The 24399-nt window shown below is 40.6% G+C and overlaps 1 protein-coding gene across 2 annotated transcripts in view; it reads left to right on the top strand.

Moving 5' to 3' along the window:
• Positions 1-24145, top strand: part of LATS2 (large tumor suppressor kinase 2) — a 48724-nt gene extending 24579 nt beyond the window's left edge. For both annotated transcript variants that reach the window (XM_051622330.1, XM_051622339.1), the window contains exons 3-8: positions 11046-11178; positions 14584-16121; positions 18109-18691; positions 19343-19525; positions 20662-20768; positions 21495-24145. In XM_051622330.1, coding sequence (XP_051478290.1) covers positions 11046-11178; positions 14584-16121; positions 18109-18691; positions 19343-19525; positions 20662-20768; positions 21495-21989 — 3039 coding nt within the window. In that variant the 3' untranslated portion in view covers positions 21990-24145. The remainder of the gene's footprint in view (positions 1-11045; positions 11179-14583; positions 16122-18108; positions 18692-19342; positions 19526-20661; positions 20769-21494) is intronic.
• The last annotated feature ends 254 nt before the right edge of the window (positions 24146-24399 follow it).

Here is a 24399-nt window from a genome sequence, read left to right as displayed (position 1 = left end):
AAAATTAGCAAACACATCACTTGCTGCTAATGAAGAGGAATAAGCTCATCATGAAACCTTCACTGAACTGCTATTCTATCCAGCTTGATTTACTTGCCCTGATAGAGTAAGAAACTGCAGTATGAAAAAAAACGGAGTGGGATAGAGTGCTGGTAGGAAGGAATTCATGCTGTCATTCTGACAGCTCAGTATGTGAAAAGCAGGTCTGGAGGAGAGCAGGGATGGCCTGCTGCTCCTGCAACAACTGTGCCCTGGTTACTAATAAGTGTAGAATACTAAGACTGCAAAACATCCCACCTGAGAGAAAAAACCTGGAAGAACTGGATTCCAAGAGAATACTTCAGAGCGTTTATATAATGCTTTTTAAAGGTCAGCTGGCCTTCACAGAGCAAAGTGTTGCTTTTGCTGGAGCTGCCATCTTAATGTATTTAGTAATTTAAGATGCATTGTGTTGAGTAGGGTTTTGTTTGTTTGTTTTTGAAGGTTGCATGCCTTGAGTGTGGGGGCACTCACTTGGATCCCCAGAGGTACAGAGTAGCAGATACTATTTTTTTTTCATGGGTGGATTTCATGCATGAAGATCCTCATACACAGCTGGAAATGGAGCTGTTACGGAGTGCCTTTCTTAAAACAACAGTGTTGTTGTGCTATGTGGTGTACCTCTCCCTCAAGCTTTAGTCCAATTCTGCCTCAAATTGGAAGATGCCTCCTCGAGGCTCTTTACTGTGTTCTGCATGTGTTAGGAGTTTGTGAGATTTCAGTGGAATTGATAACATTGCTGAAGGCAACTAGCTAAGATTTTTTTTCTCAGGAACTTGAATTGGTTCTTTACTAGGTCCTGCAAATGTATATATATATTATATGATAATATTCCCAATTTGCCTTTAATATTTATATTGGTATTAAAATCAGAACTATTGGCTAAAGTTGCATGTTTCATTAGGCTGAGTCAGACAAGGGAAGAAGTGGAGTAAGGAGGAATTAGTCTAGCTGAAGCCTGCTTGTTCTCTTAGGTGGGAAAACTTACTCATTGCACTGGTGAAATGTGTAGCACTTCTCCCAATGATTTCAATGCATGTTATGAAGAAGTGTTAGGAAAATGCTTCCTGTTCGTGTCGTTTCAAGATGAATTCTGTCTTCAAATTGAGTTTCTGGATCCATTATTACTTTCTGGATGTATATTATACTAATCCAGAGGAAGATTTCTTGCCCCATGTGTATCTTCCTGCTAATTATAAAGGCTGTAATACCTCATGTTATCTGCTAATAGCTTTTGGCAAACTGTGCTACTAAGCAGTGCTGAAAGGATTCACTGCTCTTTGCATCAACTCGACTGCTGTACTCTTAGGTTAAAGAAAGGAGAAGACAGGGAGTTGGGAAGTATTGCACCCAAGACTTTAGTAACTTGAATCAATATACAGAGGCTTCGTGACAAGCTTCCCACTGGTTTTGACTTCTTTTCTATGTAGAAAGGAATTGGAGTAGTAGAGGGGCAACTCTTGTTCTTTGAGTTAGAGTTGTAAGCCTCAGAGCTTGCCCAGTGTTGGGCTTGGTGTGAAAAGGGGATGGTGTAGTTAGTAACACCTTTAGTTATTAAAAAATGTGAATGGGAGCCTGGAAGGGGTTTACAGTGAACATTACAGAGAGATGGTTGTGCTTCTTGATTTAGGACAACTCGTTTGCTTATTCTTGAATTTTTCTAGTTGCCCTCTGATTCCTTTTCTTGAGAGTTCAAAAGCTATTCTAGGATGTTATGTTACCTTTGTAATATTAAAAGTAGTGATGAATAGTGCTGTGGCTTGCCTTGGCTTTACTTGTTGGAACAGGAGAAAATCTTAAGCTCTATGGGTTAATGAAAGGCGTATAGAGGAGGTGACAGTACAGGTCACTGCAGTGGCTGCGTCAGGAGGGACAGGACTGAACTGGAGCAAAGGCTGAACCTGCTATAGACCATGTCCAGAGGGGTGGGAAGTTCTCTGTTCTGTCACCAAAGTGAGGGAATTTCAGGGAAGTAGAGTAGCAGCTTTGGAAAGGAGCTATGTGTGTGTACACTTGCATGTGTGTGCACGTGCATTCCCACATGCATGAAGTAAACAAAGCAGTTCTGTGCCGCTCTGCAACATAAACCTGCCAATGCGGTAATTTGTAAATGCTGTTTATATAACATGATTTGGCCTCACTATACGATTTCTGAATTAGCATGTAATAGTGCTCCTGGTTTGATTTCCTCTTTTCCACTGCTGGGAAGAGATTAGGAGAGATTGGTAGAACTTTTTATGTTGATGCAGCCTCCATGGGTAATTTGGTTAGGCTGAACTCTAAATAGTTCAAATAGCTCTCCAATGAGCAGACTTAAAGAGTAATGAGGAACAGTTACAGCTGTATATACAATTGTTTGTTCTGTTTTTAATTAGAAATACTTTTTAGAATAGGATTCTTCCCTTGTGTTTGTGAAGGGCTTAGCACAGTGCAGAAAGCTTCAGATGCCATCACAGCAGAAAGGATTTTGTGTAGCTAGGAGATACCTCAAGCAGTAAAGATGTACAAATACACACTTTCCCTTCACTCTTATTTTACCTTTAATGCAAACCTGGCCTGTGAATTATGGTATACAGGTAGTCCTGGAATACTACATGTGTTCAAAACGGAGTGCTGTATGCTCACTTCTTGCACCTCTGTTCTGATGTGGGATCTGATGCAAAGTGTGTGTTTTCCAGAATAGGGACTTTCTGTACTCAGGGAGGTACTACTGCTGCCTGTTACTGTTGGTCAAGTTTGATTGCTAAATCAGGAGTCTCTGCTCCCTCAAAAGTTGAGAAAAAGTGCGTTCCTTTAGAAAGGGGCATCAGGGCCTCTGAGGTAGACAGCAAGTTACTGAGCATCGTGGGTACTAACAGGGTCACTCCACCAAATATCCGGGGAAGCCAAATAACTTGTGGCTTCTACCACCAGCTCTTCAGCCACAGATAGGCTTTTCCTGAGGCCAGAGGGGACAGGGAGAGGAGGCTCTTTGACACTGTTCCTCAGGTCTGTCTGTTAAGCTGCCTTCGTGATGGGGCTCTCTCCCCAGTGCTCCACTTCCTCACATGTCTTTGTCCTGGCTGGGACAGAGCAGTTCAGCTCTGGTCTTGGAAGAAAAGGGGGAAAAAATGGCATTAATTATGCCTAGTGATTATTTTAACTCCCTTTACATTATTGTTGTTAATGCCATGGCCTCTCTTTATTTCCTTGCCTGTTTGTAATTGATATTTTATGACAGTTGGGCTTCATTGTTGCCTGGGGCAGGACATTTTCCTGCAGGTGTTCCACTTTCCAAACCCTTTCCAGAGTGCCTGACAAGCTTACAGAAATGCTATAACAAATATGTGTATATGTAAATATATATATAATGAAATTACTTGTTTTGTCTGACTGGTGGTGCAAGTAAGAGCCTTATTTCTTCATGAAAGAAGGTGTTGTGTTTTTTAATACTTTGCTTTCAAAGGGTTCACAGGCTTACTTGAAATTAGATTAATTTCAACAAAATCAGATACACAGATAGGCACACGTAATATCTACATGTGTGTCTGTACATACACATATACTCCCTGTAACATAACGGGTGTTGCCTGATAAAACGGTTCTCATTGGATTTGAAAGCTGACATTGCAGTGCATGTGTGTTTTTTGTTTAAACATATTTAATCTGTTGAATAGTTCATCAGAGCTTCTTGAAGTGTTTACATACATGCTCTTTGTCTGGCAATGCCTTGTTATAAATAATCCCTTCATTCTACGAGCATTTGTTTGGAAACGTGGAGCAACCATGCTTGGTTTATTTCCAAGTGTCTTAACTTTGAGACCTTGGATTGGCTTTTAGCCTGAAATCTGTATCTCTCCTTTTCATGCGAAGAGCCATATTTGAACAAGGTCTGTAGTGTAAAATGGCAGGCGTTCTCTGTGAGACAACCATGTCCAAGCAAAGTGTGTCTTACAAGGAGCTGCAGTGGGGGAATGTACTCTTAAGAGTTCAGTAAAAAGTACAGTGGGGAAAAAAAAAGTCACTACTTGACATAAATTGCATAGTGTTAAAAAGTATTTTCATGTAACTGGTGCCCTTTGAGACACCTGCTAAGGAGCTATGTCATATTTCCAGTTACTATTCTCAGCTCTTGTTTTTTTTCCCCTCTCTCACTTTCCAAGTTGGTGAAGGTGTTACGGTGGTTGTTCTTTGTATGTATGTATGTTCTTTGTGCTGCTGAGTCTGTAGAGGTTTAGGATTTTTCTCTTGGAAGAACTTAAATAGCTTTGATTAGTCATGAACTTAAAGAAAAGGAGCTGGGAAAAACAGAGAAATATTGTGACGACCCTTTTATTTTGAGGTTTTTGTGATATTTGGGAAAGAATTTTGCATTAACACTGGGGCTAGTAAAATAGAAAAAATAATGTGATAACTAACGTTGATTTAATTTGTCTGGTTTGCTTTTTTTGGTTTGCTTTTTAATCATCCAGAGCTATTTTAAAGCTGAGAAGGTACTGGAAACATTTTGAACAGCTATAATCTTGGATCATCAAGAGATGCTTCTCAATCTCTAGTTACTTTTGTTTTATTTTGCCTCATTCCATCCATAGCTATAGGAAATGTGCCATGTCCTGTGGCTTAGAGGATTAAGGTAATCTTATTTCAGTATTGGTTTGTGGTGGTAGAGATATGAGGGTTTTTATCCTGGGAGCCAAGAGAATCGACACTGTAGCCCTCCAACATCTTTTTGCCCAGGACAGTACTACTGCAAGTTGAATATTTTGGGCTGGACTTAATTACCTTACATGGAAGGAAGGGAGGGAGGAAGGGAAAAGGAAGGAACTCTGAGAATGCAGTCAGTGCAAAGCAGGGCTGCAGCATCCTACCAAAATAATGGATGACCTTAAGGGCTGGAGAGCTACCAGAACTGGAAATAAATTCAGGAGTACAAAGGGATGAAATGCTGCAAGCAAGGACTGTAAAATGGAATTAACGCCCCAAACTGAAACTTCTTCTGCCAAAATCAAAGAAAAGGAATAAGGATAACTTTTCTATCACTCAATGTCATGATGAATGGTACATGCCACTGTTATAAAAACCATGTTCCAGTCTGATCTTTCTTGATACAGACATGCGCTAATACAGCCATAAAGAGAACGAAGAGCCTATTTTACAAGAGAAAACTAAAGGAATGTGGCTCGTTTAGTCCAGGAGGCCAAGCTGCAAGCATTCCTTAAGATGAAGGGGCCTTGCAACCTGTACATAACAACAGAGCTGCTGAAGTAAAAAGGCAGTAAAAATTAAAGGCAGAGGGAGTAAACTGACCCTGCATAATTTAAGCTGAAAGTTAAGAGGGAGGTGTATCACCACCAAAGCAGTGTAGCTTTGGAGGAGCTTTACAACAGGAGCAGTGTGGGGCAGAAGACGTTGGTTTATGTGCTTTGTGAATGGACTAGGTGATCCTTCAGTAAACAAGTTAGTTTCTGCCAGTGCTGATTTCCTCCTCCTTTTTTTCATATGCTAAAACTGAAAAGCAGTAGTGCTTCTCTGGATAGCTTCTTAATTATGTGGCTAGAATATTTTAATCAGGATTATAGTTAGACATGGGAATTTGTGTGCAAATTTAGCCCCTGGTGTTAGCAACCTGAAAACAGACAAAACAAAAGTAGAGTAGAAAATTGGATGAAGCGTCCAACTAGAGAATAATTACAGATAGGGAATATTACAAAATAAGTTTCTCTTTTCTGTGGGGCTGCAGCTATTCTGACAGAGCACATTGTACATGTTGTTTCCTGAATTTCTTTGGGTTTGCATGTTTAAAATCATGAATGAAAATTCCTACAATGGTGGGTTATCGCAGAAAGGTTTGTAATCAATTCTGGACCATCTCTTCTGGCATGAGTTTTAGTTTTTTCCCTTCCGCAGGGAACCTGTATCTGTTTCCTGCATCTGTTGCCCATCCTTCTGTGTGAATGGGGAGCAAGTAATTAATTTTTGTTGTTAGCAATTAATTACCCTTGCCAAATTTTGGAGGACCTATTGTCTTCTTCAGACACAATGTTCTTGGGAAAAAGTCTTACTTAATGTAACCTCTTGTGCAATCTTCACTTGGACGATAAATACATCTTGGCAACTGGGAGCTTTCTGAATGAAAAATGTTGCTGGACAACCTGGTAGTACAGCAAGAACGCAAGGCTCTGCCAATGCTGGTGGAGTACAGCCAGGCAGGAGGGTAAAATGGGGAAAGCCTTTCACGTTGCCTGCAGAGCACAGAGAGAGATGAAGTCTGTATATGCACACATCCAAATATCTGTTTACTGTCAAACAAGGATTTTCCCTGTTGAACATTTGAGCTCAAAGGTGGCCTTCATTCTAGCAAAATCTTGAAATCTCTTGGAAAGCTGCCTTCTACCAGCACAAAACTGGGGAAATAACAGAGAGCATGTTGACTGTGCAGCAGTCTGGTTTGGGTAGCCCACTGTAGGAACTAGCTGGAAAACACCCCTCTCCCTGTTTTTTTCTGCGAACCCACAAATTTTGAATCCTGCAGAGTTGCCTCTGTCTGCTTCAAAGTTCATGGTCTGACTTTTGTTTTCCATTAGATCTGTACAGAACCACAGCTGACTGCTGAAATCTAATTTTTATATTGCAGCTGTAACATTAATTACAAAATAATTAGAGTTAATAGCAAAAGCACATTTTCCCCTTGTAGCTCTTCCCCTTTACACCAGCAGCTAGTGGTGTCTGTAAGCAAAAAGGTGCACAAAAGCCCTGTGCAGAGAAATGTTTGAATCTTTCAAAGAGAATGCAGAGAAAGAGTTTGGGCCAGGACTACTCCATTCCCTTGTGGTTTATGCGTGCACTGCCAGTGGCTTGTGTTTCTCCTTGTAGCCTGGCAGCTGGCTGTGGGGTTAGCAGAACACAGCCAGCAGCCAGGTTTCACAAACCATAGTGTGGCTGACAGCTTTTGGCCTGGTGAAAAGGAAATGATCCAAAGTGGAGGGCCTGATGCAGTGTACCTTGCAGTTAATGGAAATCTTTGTTGACCTCAGTGGGAGCTGGATTTGATCCTGTGCCTCCTTGGAATGTTTTGGTGTTGGATACAGCTCCGAGTGGATTTTTTTTTCATGTCTCATTTTTGATCTTTTTTTCCCTTCTCTTTCTAAAACATACTTACCTTAGGGTGATGTGAAGTCAATACAGCTGTATCTGTGACAGTGTAGCTGTGGACTTTTATCCTCCACCAGTGTCTTCCTCTTCTTTCCTCAGCCCTTCTACTGTCTACAGTTTGCAAGATTTTGGCGTTGATTTCTGTCTTTGTGCCATTTTGCTGCTTCTCACAAACATGCTCCGTGTCACTTAAGCCTGTGCTGTCCAACAAGTGTAATGACTGACACTGCTTAATCCATCTTCTGCACCTCTCCCCATCCTTCAAAACAGTTCTTGTATTGATTTCCAGCAGATGATGCCTAGGCTCTGGCTTCTGCTCCCAGTGAGGAGCCACATTCTCCTTCAGCAGGCTCCTGGAGGCCAGCCCTTTGCTGCCTCATCCCAGCCACACTCCCTTGCTCAGCAGAGCTTATTGCTGTGTTGCATATAGGAAGGAGAGCCTCGGATACAGATCACACCTTCTGTGAGCCTCAGCCATGCATCAGCTGGCCCCCATCCCTAATGAAAAAGGTGCTGGAGTGAGCAGATTCCTCTTCATGCGGCTGCCAGAGAGAGCTGTGGGCATTGAGGGTGGCAATGGGAAAAATGCAGTGGAGGCCAAAGGTCAGCTATAACAGTGCTGGAGCTTCTTGTTGCACTCCACTCTCCTGGAGTATCCACATGCCCCCAGAGGGATTTGAGTGAAGAATTAAGTTGATATAGTCCAGCCTTCCAGTACCTGAAGCGGGCCTACAGGAATGCTGGAAGGGGACTTTTTACAAGGGCTTGTAGAGATAGGACATGGGGGAATGGTTTCAAGCTGAAAGAGGGCAGATTTAGATTAGATACTAGGAAGAATTATTCACTGTGAGGATGGTGAGACACTGGAACAGGTTACCCAGGGAAGCTGGGGATGCCTCAACCCTGTAAGTGTTCAAGGCCAGGTTGGATAGGGCTTTGAGGAACCTGGTCTAGTAGGAGGTGTTGCTGCTTATGGTGGGGAGTTTGGAACTAGATGATCTTTAAGGTCCCTTCCCACCTTAACAATTGTATGATTTTATATGCGATCTGCATCTGATTAAAAAAAGAACAAAACACCTTTCCTTTTGAATGTGAAATGTTTATTATTTCTAGGTTGCTCTCCGTTTGCTTGGAGATAATGTGAGACTTTACAGAACCAGCATCAGAAATAAGGGTTGTGTATCATGATAGCTACAGGGGAAAGGGCCAAAGCTATGGAATGGTGTATGGTGGAATCACAGGTGTTCTTTTGAACCGCAAAAAAACTGACTTAATTTTTTCCAGCAGTAAAGTAAATGCTAAGCAAACAGGGTATGTAATGAGAAAACCCTTCAGAGGGTGGGAGCTGACCTAATGAAAGATGAGAGGCGAAGAGCTGGAACACAGGGCTGCTGCTGCACTGGGAGCTTCTAGTGTTGAGATTGCCAGCAACACATCTGCCCATCCCAAGCTCTTGCTGGCCATTTTAGGTTTTTGTACAGCCCACAGTGAAATGTGTTGAACTTTCTCCCTCCTGTTATTCCTGCTGAAGATTATATGTGAATCCCCTAACATACCTGCTGAAGGTGAAACATGCAGCTTCAAATAGACTAGTGTAATTTTTATTCTGCTTTTCTGACATAGGCGATGGCAAAAGAGGATAAAGTAGTGGCACAGTATATGAAGGGGGAAGGGATTATTTTCAGAGATTATACCACTGTGCTGGTGATAAACTAACCTATTTTAGCCCCTTTGAATTGTATACAGCCAGCACAGCTAAGAGAGGGAGAAGTGGATCCATATTAATCATTAACATAATTGCTTACCAAGCATTTATTCTCTTGGTACTCCATTGCAGACAAAATCAAAAAAACCCCAACATCCAAGGCAACCCAAAGAGCTTTCAGACTTGCATATTGAGCACATTTGATTTAGGAAATGTTAAGACTCGTGATCTATGGCTAGATCCATCTGGTGTAAACAGGCAGAGTGTGTTAGCAGCCCCCTGGAACTGAGCTGTAAAGTCCGGAGTCCCTAGATGATGAGAATGCTTAGCACTAGGATGTGAATTTGCTAATACTTTAGAAATGTATCCAGAAGAAGAAAAAAGAAAGAAAGGAAAAAAAACATTGTGGGAAATTCTTTCCTTCATACATAATAGTTTTCTGTTGATTTAAAATTGCCCTTAGTAATGTGTTGATGCCAGTGAAATAGTTCAGCTATAGGAAATGTGAAACCAACTACTGCCTTTCTATGAATTATGAGTCATAAATTGTAGGAAAAATATCCAAATTTGCTATAGCTATTCCCCAAGCAGAACCTCTGAGTAATGGAGAAAATGCTGCCATTTTGGGGGAGTAGGAGGGGACTGAGCTAAGCAAAGCAAAATGCCAAGTGCCAGCATGTGGCTCTGTACTAAGTGTGAATTAGTGTCATCTGAGATGATCCTCCCTTGGTAAGTAAACAATTAGCGAGTTTGTTACATGTACTTGGAGTTCATTCAAGCAAAGTTGCTCTTTGCTCCAGATGATACAGGAAAAGGGCGCATATTTGGGGCTACCTGACTGCTAGCCAGTGTGCAGAACTGCCCTGTGGAAGAGCAGTGGGCTTCTGCCAACCCAACCCTCACATCTGCAGTCAGTAATACCAGCCAAAAAGGCACAAACTTCTTCTGATTCAGTGCTCAGTGGGCAGGTTGTGATGACAGAATTCCCCTAAAAATGGTGCTACAGTGGTAAGATAATAGGATACTGACATTTGCACACAAATCCTTGATGGTGACGTTTATTTCATCCAACTTTAGCCATCTGAGAGGTAGGAGACCAGTTCAAATTAGTCCTCTAATCTTCTGTTGCCAAAGGTCAGATTATCTCCTGTTACATCTTTTTAATTAATTGCCTTTTGGAAGGTAATTATAGAAAGATTCTCAGCAACTACGTTTGACTAAGTAGTTAACTTTTTTGATAGCTGAAGTTCAGTGATGGGAATTTAGCATTAAAGCTCTGGATCTCTCTCTCCATCATTTCAGAAAAGGCCACACAGCCTTGCAAGGATATGTGAATTTTGCTTTGCAACCTGAGGGTAGAGTAATTGTTGAAAGGAATTCTATATACCTGAGCTGTAAGTAAGTGTATAAACAGACTCCAGAAGAACGTGACTCTTTGACTGTAGAGCAGAGGACACTAACCATGGCTGCATTGCAGTCATTTAACAACAGCATTTGTATTAACCTCAGTTTTAGTTTTCAGATTGTGTGTCTGGCACCCATATTAACTTCTTAGTGATGGATGTGTGCCCAATAAAATACAGCTAAAAAGACTAACAGTGTGAAAGGCAGTTTGTTGTGCTAGTCATTTTCCAAACAGTTAGTGAATGATGTCCCAGCTGTACTGAAAACAGCAATCTTTCTTCCCCATTGACTCTAGTGAGGCCAGAAGTTGCTCAGTAGAAATAACTCGGACTAATTAGCTTATTGTGGTATCTATGAAACCTTAAAGCTTTTATTGTGTTCAGGTGTGACTAAGAGACATGCTCTCAAATACCAAAAGCCAAATTTTTCTTTCTGTTTCATCGTATGTCAAACTATGCTGCCTTTTCCAGACCTGATTCAAAGTTCATTTTAAGGAATCTTAAAGTACGCATTTCAGTTTGATGCTTCTGTAATTGCCAGAGCCTAAGTAGGTTGTGGAGTTTTTTTATTTTCTTCTTTTAATTTTTTAATTATATAAGGTATGCATATTTTTTCAATATATGAGTCCATTTGGCTTCAGGCAGCTATGATCTGTGTGAATTACAAAATGCTTCTATGAATGTAAGAATGTTTACTGCTTTCTAGCCTGCAGTACAGTGCCTGTGTTTTGTCTCAATGTGATTCTATTCTTGTTTGCTTTATGCAGGAGATGGCTGTCCGAGCACTGAAGCAGACAGGTAGCAGAAGTATTGAGGCAGCTCTGGAATATATCAGTAAGATGAGCTACTTGGATCCCAGGAATGAACAGATAGTACGTGTAATTAAGCAGACCTCACCAGGTAAGCATGAACTTTTTAAAAATCATGTTCTTCTTCTTGCAATAAGCTATTTTTTAAAGTAAAGCTGTGACTGGTCAGAAGTAGTGGATTGGCAGAATTCAGTAGTACTCTTGTAGGAGACAGTGATGTGAACATGGCCCCAGAAGGTGAGCTTGGCTGGAAGCTGAACACAGTTCACCCATGTTGCAAGAGCACCTAGTTTACCTTCTTAAACACAAAGCTATTTATTCTTCAGTGCAAATCACCTCCATCATCTCAAGTTTACTGCAGAGTAAAAGCTTGTACATAAGTAATTGCTATGGAGTTGTGAGATAGCTCACTTAACACAAATTCATTCATCTTAGCATCCTTGTGAGTACACCAGAGAAACAGCTTGGGCCAGGAAGACTGAAGTTTTTTCCACTCATCCCTGCTTTCTGTTTCATGTAAATTAGCAAATGGGAGGATTTGGGCCTCATCAGCAAACATCAGACCACAGCTGACAAAAAGTCTTGCAAGAGTTGTTTCCATGTGGGTATTAGCTGTTACAGCACTGCAGAATGCTTTTGGTGCTCCTGTGATCAGGATTCATGCTGGTTTTGATAGTTTGTTCCTTTTAGCTTCTTTCAAAAATTGACCAAGCAGACAAATAACCATCCTCAGACTGGCTGAACCTGTGTAATCACAGTGGTACATGCTGCAGAGGGGTTACTGGACAAAGGGTTGAGCGGATTGGAGAGCTGTTGTCAGGGGCCTGTTCTGTTGGACAAGAAACTTCCCTTGTGTCAGCAGCAACATTTAGACTTAAAAGGTCTTGTGGGTGTTGGACTAGTTGATCAGTTGATTCAATCAGTCTGATTACAATGTGGTCACATTGAGTTTACTGTGTGCAGGTGATTTCCACAAGATACATATGTTTTCTTGGCCACCTCAGCAGCACCTTCCTTCTTGCCTCTTGATCAAATTGAAAATCTGTATTTGGAAGGCGGTTAAATTTGGAGCAGTTGATAGAGAGACGTGTCCAGAGATTAGGAAAGCTGAGGAAGAGAAAGCCTATTCTGTTTACAAAGAGAAATCCCTCACAGGAAAGGGAGGTCTTCAGTAAAGCCAGTTGTTTCCTGGAGGACCCTGAAGATAGTCACATATTGTGAAGATGGAAAAGGAGAAGGACCTCATTTTCCAGGTGGTCAGTCACAGGAATAGAGCTTCAAATGGGATGGAAAAGAATGCATGCTTCTGCCCTTTCTATCAGTCTTAGATTTCCTTTTTTATTATCTGCTTTTACTTTTAGGATATGCAGAATGTGAAACTTAAATATCATGCAATTTATGCTTCCCTGCTTGAGGTGCTGCAAAATTACACTGATTTGTTTGGTGTGGCATTGTCTGTGCTAGGATAGCATAGGACTCCTCTAGTTGGTTAGGAAGCATGTAATGAGATTGAGAATTTAAATATTTTGTATTTGAATTCCATATGTAGGGAAATGGTTTTTCAGATTATTAGGTTTTGTCCTGCTTTAAGTTCAGTAGTAAAGCTAAAAGGCATTTCATCATACTGTCAGGACTCAAATAAAACTTATTAGATATTGCTGTGGGCCAGAGAGCTATGTATAAAAACAGATGATCCCATGAGAACACACTGATCTAAAACGTTCACAGGCAAGAGATAGTCCTAACAGTTACCCTGTTGGATGGGAATGTGTGAAAAAAAAAAAAAATTAATCTGCTACTGCCACGTTTAGTATCTTTACAAATCCAAGTATTCCTCCATCAGACCAGAGCAGACTTAGTGGTATACAAATGTAGGGGGGTGGATGTCATATCTCTCTGGACATCAGTAAGATTCCTTGCACAAATGAAGTATGTGTCCCAAAGGAGGACAGTTATTTCTACTAGTTTCCTTTATGGTCTCTGATAGGGATAAAAAAAAAAAGTAAGTTTGCCTTAGAGGCTCAGCATGAGTCCTACTGACAGAGAGGAGAGATGGGTCTTATGGCTGCCTTCCACCTCCAGGCCAGAGTAGCCACTTTTTTGGATACTTTAGATTGCCACAGCCTCATCAGTGCATCTCACTATGTCCCAACAGATGAGCCATCAGGGAATGCTGTTTTAAGTACAACCTTGATAAGCATGGCCTTGTGTTATCATAGGAAAAGAACTGTCAATTATAGATTTCACTTTAAGTAACACTGATTATTTGCCCAATTTAATTCCATTTCAGAGTATTGTGTAGTTTTTGAAAGTGCAGTTCAGTACAGGAACTTCTTCTTCAGGGTGGAGAGATGGTGTATAGACCTATCATAGTAACACATACATCCTTGAGTGTCTGTGTATGGCAGGGTAGTGTCTGTGCAGATGAGGAGTCAACAACTGTGCTCTAGTGTGCTGCATCTGGCCAAGCTGTCATACAAACAATCGGAAAAGCTTGCAATCCAGAGTTCAAGCTTGTTGGCCCAATACAGCTCTTCTTGGGGACCTTGTGAAGTCCAGATACGAAAAGGAAATTGCTCAGGCATATATGGGCCAAGTCCTGTAATTTGTGAGAGCTAAAGAATCAGAGGGGAAACAAAAAATTAGTGACAACAGTCTCTCCTTGTCTTTTTAGCATAGCCAGTGCTTTGTACACCTGCAATTTGTCCTCAGATCAAAGAACTGATGAAAAGTACCGTTGACACTTCCAGTGTAGGAATGCTGCTATCTTGTCTCTGCACATTCTTCAAGCTAAGATTAACATGTTGACACCCTGAAAGCTTTGCCTTCCAAACAGATGGAAGATGAGTAATCTGAGGGGATACTCTGTGTCCAACATATTGGAAAGAACAGAGGACAAACTGTGTGGTGGCTTTGTTGCAAATGAAAGAGAGGGAAATGAGGAATTTTGAGAATGATGGAACAGAGAGATGTAAACAGATCCCCAGCAGGAGCAGTGAACTCACTGAACAGAAGATGTGGACTATGTGATGACATAGTAGCTTATAGTAGTGTTGACTTTGAGTTGCATTGGCAGTACTTCCAGGAGCTTTTTTTCTCCCGTTGGTGCTGTACTTAACCCCCTGCTGTGTAGCTTCCTCCTGTCTGTGACCAATGACTGGTAATACTGTTCCAGCTTTAAAAATGCTGTAGTGTAATGTGATTATTTCATAGTTAAGGAATTTGTGCTTCTATATTCATGATTTGGTAGAACTCCCTTATGATTCCTGGCATGAGCAGTGTTGTGGGCCAGTAGCTCATTATCAGTAATAATACTTGGCACCTATAACTCTAAATGTTCAGAGTGCTTAATTTAGATTTTGAAGGGTGTTTTTATAACGTGTACTCCCTACGCGCTGTGCATGCATGTGTGTGTATGTATAGATGGATGAGTAATGCAAAGTAATTGGTTCACCTGAGTTGTTTCCTAACATTCTTCTGTGTTCTTTTTATAAAGGAAAGGGTATTGTGCCAAATAATGTAACCCGCAGGCCAAGCTTTGAAGGATCAAATGAATCTTTTCCGTCCTACCATCAGATCAGTAACGCAGCCTATGAAGGGACAGGCTTTGGAGCAGAAGGTGCAAATATGCTTCCTGAAGTTCCAAGGCCATACATGGACTATTTGATCTCTACTTCGCAGTCTACCGCTCTGAATGCTCCTGTACAGCGACCCTCTGGAGTAGGCACTCACAGCACACCAGCAAGCCATCAGCAGAAAACATATCCTCCAAATATTGAGTCTTCTGTGATTAATTATCCGGTGGCTAATCACAGCAGTCAAGCTTTGCAGCTGCAGGCATCCCATGCCTCCAACAGTCAACATTACAGTAGACAGCACATGATGGTGCAGGGGGAACCTATGGGGTATGGTGTTCAGCGGAGTCCGTCCTTCCAAAACAAGATGCAGCAGGAGGGAGGATACACCAGTCTCCCAAATAAAGGAGCAGTTGTTCAGAATAATTCTGGTCATGCATTTCAGCAGGCACCAGCAAGCCTGTATATATCACATTCTCATCACAAACAGACCAGTCCTTCTTCTCATCAAATGCATGTGATACCTAGAGGTCCAGCCTTTGCTAATGATTTTTCAGACAGTCCACCACAAAATTTATTAACTCCATCTAGAAATAGCCTAAATATGGATCTCTATGACATGAATAATCCTCAAGTTCAGCAGTGGCAGGCAGCAACACCATCACGACGAGATTCTTTACAAAATCCAGGAATAGAAACATCTCCACGGCAACATGTATCCTTCAGACCTGATGCCACAGTGCCAAGCAGAACAAACTCCTTTAACAACCACCAGCAACAGCCACAAGTGACAGTGTCTTTAAGACAGGTCCCTCCAGGAAAACCTGATCCTTCAATTACATCTCCAAATACGATCACAGCAGTCACATCTGCTCATATTCTCCAGCCAGTGAAGAGCATGCGAGTGATGAGACCTGAGCCTCAGACTGCAGTGGGACCTTCCCATCCTGGTTGGTTACCTGCACAGGCACCAGCTGTGGATGGCTTGGAGATCATGGAGCAGCATGTGCCACCTGTTGGAGCAGCTAATGCCTATCAACTCGATGTGGATTACGGTAACCAGGAACTGCGGTGTCCACCACCACCATATCCCAAGCATTTGTTGCTTCCCGGGAGCTCTGAGCAGTTCGATATCAACTGCTTATGCATGGGTGTGGAGCAGACCCTCCGTGTAGTCCCCAGTTCAACATGCAGTAAGGCTGAGGAGAATAGTGAGCGAAATGACAAAAGCAGCAAAAACACTAAAGCTGAAAAACCAAGCAAGGATAAAAAACAGATCCAGACATCTCCGGTGCCTGTGCGAAAAAATGGCAAAGATGAGGAAAAGCGAGAATCCCGAATAAAGAGCTACTCACCTTTTGCCTTCAAGTTCTACATGGAGCAACATGTAGAAAATGTCATAAAGACCTACCAGCAAAAAATTAACAGAAGATTACAGCTGGAGCAAGAAATGGCTAAAGTAATTATTCTTGTTTTGTTATAATAAAAGCTAATCAGGTCAAATTGATTATTACTATTTTTAATCAGTCAAAAAATTTATAAAGGCTGACTCCACTGGAAGTATTAGGTTGCCGACACCTTCCCATACCAGATTATTTGCACTTAGAAGCCTGGATGCAGGTCTTGGAGGCTGTTTGTAAAACCTGTGAAGTGAAATAATATATCTTCATAGTAGAAAAATAAATGAAGCAAACCCCTGTAGTAGGAAGGTATTAAGTTTGCTTAGTCAGGATCTCAGAAACCAAGTTTGAGGCCCAGATAATACTGGCAGTACATTGGTAGCTCTTGCAACACTCTGAAAAGTTGATCTTCACTTAAATTCTTCCTCCCTGTTCTATAATAGCCACTGATTCACCAAAGCTATGGTTCAACTTGGCAGTATATTCACTGTGCCATGTTTTCAGATGAATATGTAATACTTGACTGGAAGTTGTCTGTTGAACACATGTAAGTAATAAGATCATGGATGTAATCACGTCTTAGCCAGCTTGAACTCATCTTGGGACTCTTGCTGGAACTTTTTCTAGAAGCAGGTCTCAGGGAGGTGCTCTTTTGAGAGAGAGCTTATTTCATGCCTAGTTATAGCTGTCAAGCCTCGGTTGATTCACTCATAGGGCTGCTTAAAACAAAGCTGCCAAGTTTTGATGGGTGCTCTGGCAGTTTTAATTTTTAAACGTGGGAGAGGCTTTTTTCCCATACATGAGTAGAATATGACTAGTCTACTTTTGTATTTAAGGATAAATTCTGAGGAGAGCTACTATTAATGCATAACAGATAATAAATAACTACCCCGTCTTCCCTAGCAAGACAATTTACAGAACCAATTAAGCTGATACTCAGAGTGCTCCAGAAAACTCAGCTATTTGTTTGTGGGTTTAAAATAAAATGAACATGCTTCTAAAATCTCCTGAAAGGTCATTATTTTAGTGACAGTTAGTTTGTCCTCACTGCAAGTACAGATTGTGTTGCATTGCTTGGATCGAGTGAATATTTTCCTGACATTGAGATAGGGAATGATCTCTGGAGAAGTAAAACAGCAGTGAATTGCTTTAGTTCTTCTCTTCTGACTCTTCAGCTTTTCCTCACTTCATAACTCAGAGATAATTCAACTATAAACAAAAACAACTCCTTCCCCTAGCAACCTTTTCATTGGCTGGACTTATACAATATGAACTCAGGAGATTTTGGCTATCTGACTATCCTGTTATACCAGAATTAACCAAGAACACAACACACTAATTATTTTACCTTAAAGCAATAAATACATCCTTTTTATGGACTTATGTTCTTTCCTTACATTTTAAAAACAATATTACTTGATTTGGGTGTTGCCTTCAGTCTGAAAATTCATCCTGCCTGTTCTGCAAGTTTCTGCAGACTTTCTCAGTCTTTTATTCATACAGATTTCATTTTTTATACTGTGGGGATCTCACTGCATAGTCTGGCTGCCCACATATATATTTAAAGACCTAGACTACAGATGTGAAATTAAATCAATCTAAGCAGCATCCCTGTGGGCATATGCTTAGGTTTCTAGTTTGCTAAATCAGTCAGCTTCAACCCCTTCTGTACTCCTCCCCATTGCCCCTTCCCACCAGGCACTAATCATTCTTCCAAAGTGCTTCAGTTGATGTGCTGGTGGAGAGTTTGTTCTGTTACATTCTCCTCTCTGACAGTATTGCCCCATGCCTCTTCGTTTGGTCAAATGAGAAAGGCAGACCAATCGCAGATTTGGCAAATTCATGTAACAAGGTAGGGCACAGTGAATTTTCCAGTATTTCAGAAAGACCTCAACAGGCAGACAAGAGAGTATCTCTCTTGTGAATCCATCTTTTCTGGTTCTTGGTTAATTTTTCTGAGAAATGCATTTTCGGAATGCTAGTTTATTGTTCTCTTGCTATGAATGTAACAGTACTAGCTCTTGTGGTTTGCTTTCCTTTGTAAAGGCTGGCCTTTGTGAAGCAGAACAGGAACAAATGAGGAAAATTCTCTACCAGAAGGAGTCCAACTACAACAGACTTAAAAGGGCCAAAATGGACAAATCTATGTTTGTGAAAATCAAGACTCTGGGTATTGGTGCGTTTGGAGAAGTATGCCTGGCCTGCAAAGTGGACACCCATGCCCTGTATGCCATGAAGACTCTGCGAAAGAAAGATGTGCTCAACAGGAACCAGGTGGCTCATGTCAAAGCAGAGAGGGACATACTTGCTGAGGCAGACAATGAGTGGGTGGTTAAACTCTATTATTCCTTCCAAGATAAAGACAACTTGTACTTTGTGATGGACTACATCCCTGGTGGGGATATGATGAGTCTACTGATTCGAATGGAGGTCTTTCCAGAGCGTCTGGCTAGATTTTATATTGCAGAGCTCACTTTGGCTATAGAGAGTGTGCACAAAATGGGATTTATTCATCGAGACATCAAGCCTGACAACATTCTTATAGACCTTGATGGGCATATCAAACTGACTGACTTTGGACTGTGTACTGGATTCAGATGGACTCATAATTCAAAGTACTATCAGAAAGGTAGTGTTCTTAGCCTTTATTTGTGATGACACTGTATTATTTCTTTTGAAACAAACGGGTACCTCCTGGCAGAAATGCCAGCTCAGAAAACAGAGGTGTGTATATTGGCAAAGGGTCAATGACAATATGATGGGGCTGTTTCAACTCATTCAGTGGGTTTATTTCCAGTCCTTTTGTTTCGAAGGCTGTTCAAATCCATGTCAGTAATCTGACCACAATAGTAGCAGCCATTTTTCAGTTTGGAAAACTGAAATGTAGGTCCTTCCCTTAATTTGGAGGGCCTCTTTCAATGGTGAAATAATTTAATCACAGATTTAAAGTAGTCCACACACCTCCTGCATGTGCCTTTTGGGAATATGGGTGTCTGTTGGCGGGAAGGTCATAAACAATTGGTCTAGCTAAACTAAATATGCTCCATTGTTCTGTATCTCCCGTATGGGAGCATGCTTCCTTCCACTGAGACAGAGACATTTTGTTGGCTATGGAAAACCAATTATGAAAGGGAGGGCACAAGAAAATGCCTTGGGTTTAAAGCTTAAATGCTGTTCTTCAGTGAGAGTAGAAGATGGTACAGCTAGATCTAGAGAAATAATTTTCTCTCTATGTTGTTTTTTATGGCAATTAATGTAAACTTTCTCTCCCATTTGAAAGGGAGCCATATCAGACAAGACAGCATGGAGCCCAGCGACCTTTGGGATGATGTGTCCAATTGTAGATGTGGAGATAGGCTGAAGACATTGGAACAAAGAGCTAAGAAGCAGCATCAGAGATGTCTAGCCCACTCGTTAGTTGGAACCCCTAATTATATTGCTCCTGAAGTCCTTCTTCGTAAAGGTAAGTAACCTCAATTTTTCTGCTGATGACTGAGGCTTTGAAATACTTTTTTTCTTTTCCCTCCCTGCCTTAAAGAAGCTTGTTACTTGGAAAGACAGTCATTCTGAAGGCCACAAACACTTAGCTCAGATTAAGAAGAAAAGATTTCTCTACATGCTTCATTGTTTAGCATCACATTGCTGACATTGATGGTGGTCATAGCTTGTGTGTCTGTTTATATCTACACTCTGAGGCCTTTGAATGAGACTGCTAATAAATGTGTCAGATGCTTATATATACATATAATTGAAACTATATGTTTCAGGTGTAAAGCAGATTCCCTATACTCATGGAGTATGGCTATGACCACTAGCAAGTTTCCATAGACCAGCAAGTAGAGAGCTAATGGTTCTGGATTGCTGATTCAGACGGGCCACTTAAATATGGGTGATGTAAATTGGTGGAAACATCCTCCAGATTCCCAGCCAGAATCTTAGAGAAACCCAGCAAAAAGTCTTCCACAATTTACACTGGCCACCCTGCACCCAAAAGCTTGGCTTGACAAATTTAGACAGTTCTTGGTGGCTGTCCATGCAAAACTCAGCATGGTCACTGTAAGACAATAGATGTTTAAAGTTGTCTGCAAGTCAGATGGTAAGCCCAATCTTTTTCAAGTTGAGAGATTTCACATTGGACCCTACATCACCCAGTAACACAAATCTTCATTGAAATCAGTGTTTAAATCCTCCTTTTTCAGAGATCTCAAACATATACATTACTTGTCTTGTTACAGCAGTTAACTGATTGAAATTGTTCCTCTGCTTGGAACTTGCATGGGGCATGAACTTCAGGGCACGAAAAAAAATACTCTTTCTAGTTATGTTATTTCACCACTCACTTTTGTTGAGAATTACATTTATTCAGAAAGATTCCCAGACAACAGGACTAAATCTTTACTAACAGCAGTAGAATTCAGGTCAGCAAGCAGAAGCAACTTTATTATGAAGGTGAATTGGGTATCCTTTGGATTTAGGTCACAGACTTTTTGTCTGAAGAAAGACAGAAATCTCTGCTCTATGTTTTGATACTTAATTGCAAGTAGCTCTATACACATTCTTTTTGGTTGGTGGAAGGCAACCTTTTGACTTGCCTTTTAGGATACACTCAGCTCTGTGACTGGTGGAGTGTTGGTGTGATCCTCTTTGAGATGTTAGTGGGACAGCCTCCTTTTCTGGCTCCTACACCCACAGAAACCCAGCTGAAGGTAAGTTGAGGAAAAATTCCAATCTGTGGTAGCAAAATTTAACCTTTTCCCTTCCCTTCTCCTCCATGCACAGGCCTGTCCCCTCTTGTTTCACTAGAGAAAGTAGTAGTGATTACAAAAGCCTGTTTTTTAAATAGTTTTATGCGGGCACAAATCTTCCCAGTCAATGAAGATGGTATCAGACTAGAACTGACTTGTCCAACTGCATAGTTTGTTATTAGTTTTTCAAGTCTCAGCAAAGTTCATCCATCTAAATTCCCTAGAGTGCATATCAGATTTGAGTAAGCTGATATACCAGTGATGATTACAGTTGGCAACCTAAGTGTTTCAAAGTCAAGCAGTGAGTATTTTTTTATTAGGGTGTATTTCATGACCATTTTCCCGAGTTTACGTTTTGGAGACAAAATGGAAATTCCTTGAAGTCCTTCCATGAAGTCATGTGTAAACTGAATATGTTCTCAAGTCAAACTATGGGAGCATTCAGAAGGGAATTTGTCTTTTTTGAAAACAGAATTGCTCCTTTTATCTGCTATCCAGCAATGTTTCTTGAGTCATTAAAGTAATTATTAACAGCTGACGCAATCTAATCTTCAGGTTCTTGAACCTCTAAAATAACTTGACAGGCTGTGAGTTGACCAGTTGTGTATATTCTGTACAGTTAATGGTGACAATTGAAAGGATTCTGTTTACAGGATTAAAGTTGTTTAATATCTTTCTTACCTCTAGGTGATAAATTGGGAAAGCACACTGCACATTCCCTCACAGATCAAGCTAAGCCCTGAGGCAACTGATCTCATCACAAAACTCTGCTGTGCTGCTGAGGACAGGCTTGGAAGAAATGGAGCAGATGATATTAAGGCCCATTCTTTCTTTCACTCTATGGACTTCTCTACTGACATTCGTAGGCAGCCAGCTCCCTATGTTCCAAAGATCAGCCATCCAATGGACACGTCAAATTTTGATCCAGTTGAAGAGGAAAGTCCTTGGAACGATGCTAGTGGTGACAGCACCAGGACATGGGATCCACTAGCCTCTTCCAATAGCAAACACACAGAGCATGCTTTTTACGAGTTTACTTTCCGAAGGTTCTTTGATGACAACGGGTATCCATTCAGGTATCCCAAACCTTCTGGAATGGAAGTTGGCCAGTCTGAGAAATCTGATGTAGAAGACAAAGGTGTGGTGGATCAGACTGGAGCTTGTCAGCCTGTATATGTGTAAATTATTGTATAGAGAACTCCAAGTAAGACTAATCTCAAATCCATTAGGGCCTTTAACTGATCTTTTAGGAGCTGATCCTACAGCTCTTTTCAGGTGTAACTTCAGCTGAGGCTGGAGTCATCCTGGGAAGTCAGAAGTTTGCAGGGCCAGGTCCTAAAAATGGCACTCATGAAAGTTCAGGTCAGTTTTACTGTAAATAACTTTGTTTATAAATACACTTGAAATCCTGGTCTTCACCAAAATCTGCAAGGCCAGCAGTCAGTCGTTTCTAGGCCTAATTTATTTGAGGTCAGCACCCCCCTACTCAGATTAACATTTACAGACTTCTGCAACTGTCAGCGTTATTTTTTAAATGAATAAAGAGCACTTATATTTTGTTTATAGCAGGGATTTTTTTCCTACTAAATTATAGGGATTAACTTTGACAAATCATGCTGCTGTTCTTCTTTTCTACATTTTTATTTTATCCATAGCACTTATTTCACATTTAGGAAGATGCATAAAGTTGAAGAACATGTGATAAAAGGTCTCTGTGCAATAATGTAAGAAAGAAAAGAAAAAAAAAGAAAAAAACTAAAAAAAAAAACAACCACAAACTACTCTCTAATTTTCTAAATTTACTGATGCCATTGTATTCACACCATGATTTTTGTTTATTATATGTATTTTCCACATTTCAAAATTGTGACATAACCTTAAAGCTGCTTTATTTCCTTCTGCTTATTGGAGTGTTATAGAAAGTGTGAGCAAGTGACAATTTGGGTGTGATTTCATTGTCTAGTGTGTGAAGAATGTTGCATGAGCAGTGTTTTTCTATTTGAAATGGCCTTTTCTTGCCATTCACAGGCAGGTCCTGTGGATCCATTTTTACTGAGGGTCTAAAATTAGACCATTTAAAACCGTGTGTTGATAATGTATTGTGTGGGTGGTTTCCTCTTATGATTGTATCCAATGTTAATTTTGTAAAACAGATTGCAAAGGTTATAACTGAATAGTGATTTTGTGGTCTGATGTAACAGATCATTTAAGTAAACCTGTATCATCGGCGCACACGTTTCCCCATAAAGGAGCAATAGCAAGACCATGATTACAAAGCTGATCTGTGGCAACAGCCTCGATTGGGTTTATTCACGTAGCAAGCAGCACAGTGTCCATGTTTCTTACTGCAGTAATGAGATACGTGGCTCAGCACCTTCAGAACAGAATGTCTAGGGCTGTGCTGCCGGAACACGCCGAGATCCCAAGCACCATGAGGCTGGTGTTGAGCATGTGCAGCTCTGTGGACACCTCTGGAACCTGGAGGTATGTGGCTTTTCTAGAGACAGACATCGGATCCCTACACATGGTGGGTTTGGTATCCATTTAGTATCCTGATATTTTAGGCACTGACATCTGAAAATGTTGGCATTGTTCATAGGTCATTCTGTCCTGTTGCCTGTAGGTAAAAGTGTTGCTGTGATGGAGCACAATAGTCCTGCGTTTCTGTCAAATTATAGGCAAACTTTGAAGTATCCATTCTTAACTATGTTAAAATATGCATTTTTCTTGTATGTATAAGTGAAAATTATTCAAGGTGATATCAGAATACTAAAGATAATTAAGCCATACATATTTGCATATATATTATATATAACTAAGTAAGTAAACACACACAAAAATCCTTAATTCAGATTAGTGTAACAGTCCTATTTAAAGTGATTGACGTAATAACATTTGAGGAAAGCACTCCTTTAAGGTGTTTTTGCTTTATTTTATTTTTAAATCTGGAGCTTCATTATTTTTTCCGTATATTATTCCACGTATTATTCCTTAATGTTTTAGCATATCCTATCCTATCCATTGTTTAGATATCTAAGCAACAACATATAAATTCATCAGCCTAAACTAAACAAAAATGATCGTGTATTTGTTTACATTTGTATGAAAGGAATGTTCTGAGGTATGCAGTGCTTGTGTTGTGACAGTTCATGTAAGATTCAGTATTACTGCTTTTTTATATAGTAATGCCATTTTTTGTTATTTACATCTATCTGACATTCTTCCATGTGGTAGGTTCTTTCTCAGGAACTCAATTTAACTGTTATTTATTGATATATCATTGCCTTTGAAAGCTTCTACTGGCACAATTTATTAAAAATCTGAATCAAAATCTAAAATGTGTTACATGTTCTTGAAAGGGGTAGTTTCTGCCTGTTTTAAGGTAGGATTTTTAATGGGTTTGTTTTTGTGATGTTAGTGATGGGACTGAGTTACAAACATGAGATCCAAATCTCACCTCTCCTGCAGCATGTGATGTGGGATCTCTGGGTACATGAAGGCAATTCCTTCTCTCCTCATGGCCCTTGAGAATAAGGGGCTGGATTCCCAGTGCCACTTTCTTTGGTGTGACCTGCTCAGTAGGTGGCTTCCT

The sequence above is a fragment of the Apus apus genome, chromosome 1 (genome assembly GCF_020740795.1).
Source record: "Apus apus isolate bApuApu2 chromosome 1, bApuApu2.pri.cur, whole genome shotgun sequence".
In the NCBI taxonomy this organism is placed as follows: domain Eukaryota; kingdom Metazoa; phylum Chordata; class Aves; order Apodiformes; family Apodidae; genus Apus; species Apus apus.
This window is presented reverse-complemented; position numbering and strand designations above follow the sequence as displayed.